At 59.1% G+C, this 2,817-nt stretch overlaps 1 protein-coding gene and 1 non-coding gene across 2 annotated transcripts in view; both read left to right on the top strand.

Annotated features, from left to right (window-relative positions):
- Positions 1-65: 65 nt before the first annotated feature.
- Positions 66-139, top strand: TRNAN-GUU. The gene has a single exon. It is a non-coding gene; the product is annotated as a tRNA-Asn (tRNA).
- Positions 140-349: 210 nt separating this feature from the next.
- The window catches only part of NDUFS7 (NADH dehydrogenase (ubiquinone) Fe-S protein 7, 20kDa (NADH-coenzyme Q reductase)), a 14,810-nt gene continuing 12,342 nt past the window's right edge, over positions 350-2,817 (top strand). The window contains exon 1 of the mRNA XM_008568022.1: positions 350-422. Coding sequence (XP_008566244.1) covers positions 407-422 — 16 coding nt within the window. The 5' untranslated portion in view covers positions 350-406. The remainder of the gene's footprint in view (positions 423-2,817) is intronic.

Raw genomic sequence — 2,817 nt, 5'->3', positions numbered from 1 at the left:
CCCCCCCCCCGGGAGGAAGCTGCGCGTGCCGCGTAGGGGCGCGCGGGCACCCGACTCGCAGCGCTGTCTCTGTGGCGCAATCGGTTAGCGCGTTCGGCTGTTAACCGAAAGGTTGGTGGTTCGAGCCCACCCAGGGACGCTCGCGTGTCTTTTGTCTCCCGGGATAAGCTGAGCGGCGCTTCTGCTTTTGCCGAGGATCCCCGACCGCCCCGTCAGCGACAATGTCCCCTGCATCTGGAGCGGGTGGCCCGGGGTCGCGCGGCGCGGACACGACCACGGAGGCGGAACATTTCGGCCCCGGGCTTCAGTTTCCTCCAGCGCGCCCAGCCGCTTTGTGGGACGGACCCGGGAACCCGGAACGCTAAGGGGGAAGGACCGCAGAGGTTGTCTGAAGGCCGATGCCAAGATGGCGGCAGTGTCGGGTGAGCGCGGCGGATGGCGGGGCCGGCGGGGGGCGCGGACCTTTGGGGCCGGGGACGGGGGCCAGGCCACTCCCTTGGCTCCAGCCCGGCCTGTGGTGAACGACCTCTGTCGTTCCGTCCATGTGACAGTCGGGGAAACTGAGGCCAGTGGGTGGTGACGCAGGCCCCCAGCCTCAGGAGGGCGCTCAGGGCGGGGGCTGGAGGGGCCCAGCACACGCCTCCCTCGAGGCCAGGCTACGGCCCGGTTTGTTGCCCTTGGAATGCCCCGGACAGACCAGGCGGGGACGGCACCCTCCTGACATGCGAGGGAACCGAGGCCCAGAGAGGGGCAGTGACTCCTCGAGGTCAGCGGCCGGGCCGGGCCGGGGACAGAACGCAGGCCACCCACGTCATCCTGCCCGGTCCTCCACCTCCCTTTCCGCCCCTGGGACGGTGGTGGCCGCTCGCAGAGCAGGTGTCTCGACTGCCCCGCTCCAGGGACCTTTGGCATCAGGGGAAGCCTGCGGACCCCTCCTCAGGTAGACTGCAAAGGAAAGCAGTTGTACTGAGAGGCAGTTATCGACTTATTGTTTCGAAACCTGACTAATGACTTGGTGGTGTAAGTGCTTCTGTGAGTGCAGGAAAGGCGGAGGTCTATCGGCAGGTCTAATTACGACTTGTTTTGAAGGAGTGAGGTGTGGAAACGTGACTTCGTATACGGAGTTATGTGCGGCCCCTAGAACGAGGGTGGGAAACATCTGCAGAGTTCCGGGTCCTGTTGCGACTGCAGTGTTTTGTTGCCTACGCTCAGAATTGAATGAAAGGCTAATTTTCAGTAAGACGTGGGTGACAAGAAAGAGGTTATTTTTTTCTCCATACAAGTCGCGCTTCTTCTGAATTTTCACCAGTGGCCCCTTGTTAAGAATGCCTGGTCCGGAGTCATAGACTCCTGTCACCTCAGAAGTGCTCAGCAGAGCATTGACTTTGCTGTGAGCGTATACAAAGCCCTAAATTTTCAGGTGGGGAAACTGAGGCTCCCAGAGAGAGGCAGCCCACACAGGAGTTCGGGGCTGGGCAATTATGCCGTCTTCCATGCCAAGCCCCAGGCATACCAAATAATAGATCACAGTCTGTCCTTCAGCGAGTTGCAGCCTGGATGGGGCTGCAGGAAACAGCAACCCTGGATGAGTTTATAGCTGGAGTGAGGGAGGGCTTCACGGAAGGGAGAAGCCTGCGTGGACTGCAGCGTCAAGCATTCAGATTGCAGCCCCAGACCCTGGAGGGTGCCCACATCCTGGCCGCAGTGTCCCCCTCGGGCCTCACTTCACCCTCATGTGCTGTATTCTTTTGCCTGGCCTGCCCCAACAAAATACCACAGACTGGGCAGCTTAAACAACAAAAGTTTATTTTCTCACAGTCCTGGAAGCTGGAAGTCCAAGTTCAAGATGTGGGCAGGGCTGGTTCCTCCTGAGGTCACTCTCCTTGGCTTGTAGGCATCGTCATTTCTCAGTGTTCTCACGTGGTGATCCCTGTGTGTGTCTGTGTCCTATTCTCCTCTTCTTACACGGACACCAGTCAGATTGGATGAAGGCCCACGCTGATTACCTCATTAAATCATAATCACCTCTTTAAAAACCGTGTCTTCAAAAACAGTCACATTCTGAGGTCCTGGGGTTAGGGTTTCATCATATGAATCTGGGTAGGGCACACAGTTCAGCATGTGGTATGTACCAATTCCTGCTGTTCTGGCCTCTCCCTCTGCACCAGGGTCTCTCACACCTCCAGGCCTTTCCTCTACCCTAAACACCCCTCTGTCTGGCAGCACCCTGCTCATGCATCAGGCTTCTCCCTCCAGGAAGGTTCTCCAAGGAGGTCTCTATTTGGGAGCTCCTCCTTTGTGTCTCCCTTGTAGTTAGTCCCGCCTGGGGGTGCTGTGCCATGTAGGAAGGCTTTGGGCACTGTCTTCAGTGCCCACCACACTGCAGATTCCCAGAGGATGGGGGCCATGGCCTGCTCCATCTGAAACCCCTGAACCCCAGTCTGGGGCCTGGAGCGTGGACACACACTTGCATGTCAGGCACAGACAAGGCCATGTCAGGCACTGCGGAACCCAGGGGGCCCTAATGTCACGGGGGAGGCAGGCAATGCACAAGCACTCATAGGCAGACACAGAACCAGGTGCCAGGATCCAGCCAAGGCCATGTCAGGCACTGCGGAACCCAGGGGGCCCTAATGTCATGGGGGAGGCAGGCAATGCACAAGCACTCATAGGCAGACACAGAACCAGGTGCCAGGATCCAGAGGGCCTGGGGCTCTGGCCTAGACAGGATACCCCGGGCATTTGAGTTGAAACTTGCCCCACAAGAAGGGGCCAGCTGTGTGCAAATGTCGGCAGGGTCTTCCAGGCAGAGGGACC

The sequence above is a fragment of the Galeopterus variegatus genome, unplaced genomic scaffold, assembly GCF_000696425.1.
Source record: "Galeopterus variegatus unplaced genomic scaffold, G_variegatus-3.0.2 Scaffold367, whole genome shotgun sequence".
NCBI lineage: Eukaryota > Metazoa > Chordata > Mammalia > Dermoptera > Cynocephalidae > Galeopterus > Galeopterus variegatus.
The sequence above is the reverse complement of the archived record's forward strand: the minus strand, read 5'-3'. Positions and strand labels throughout refer to the sequence as shown.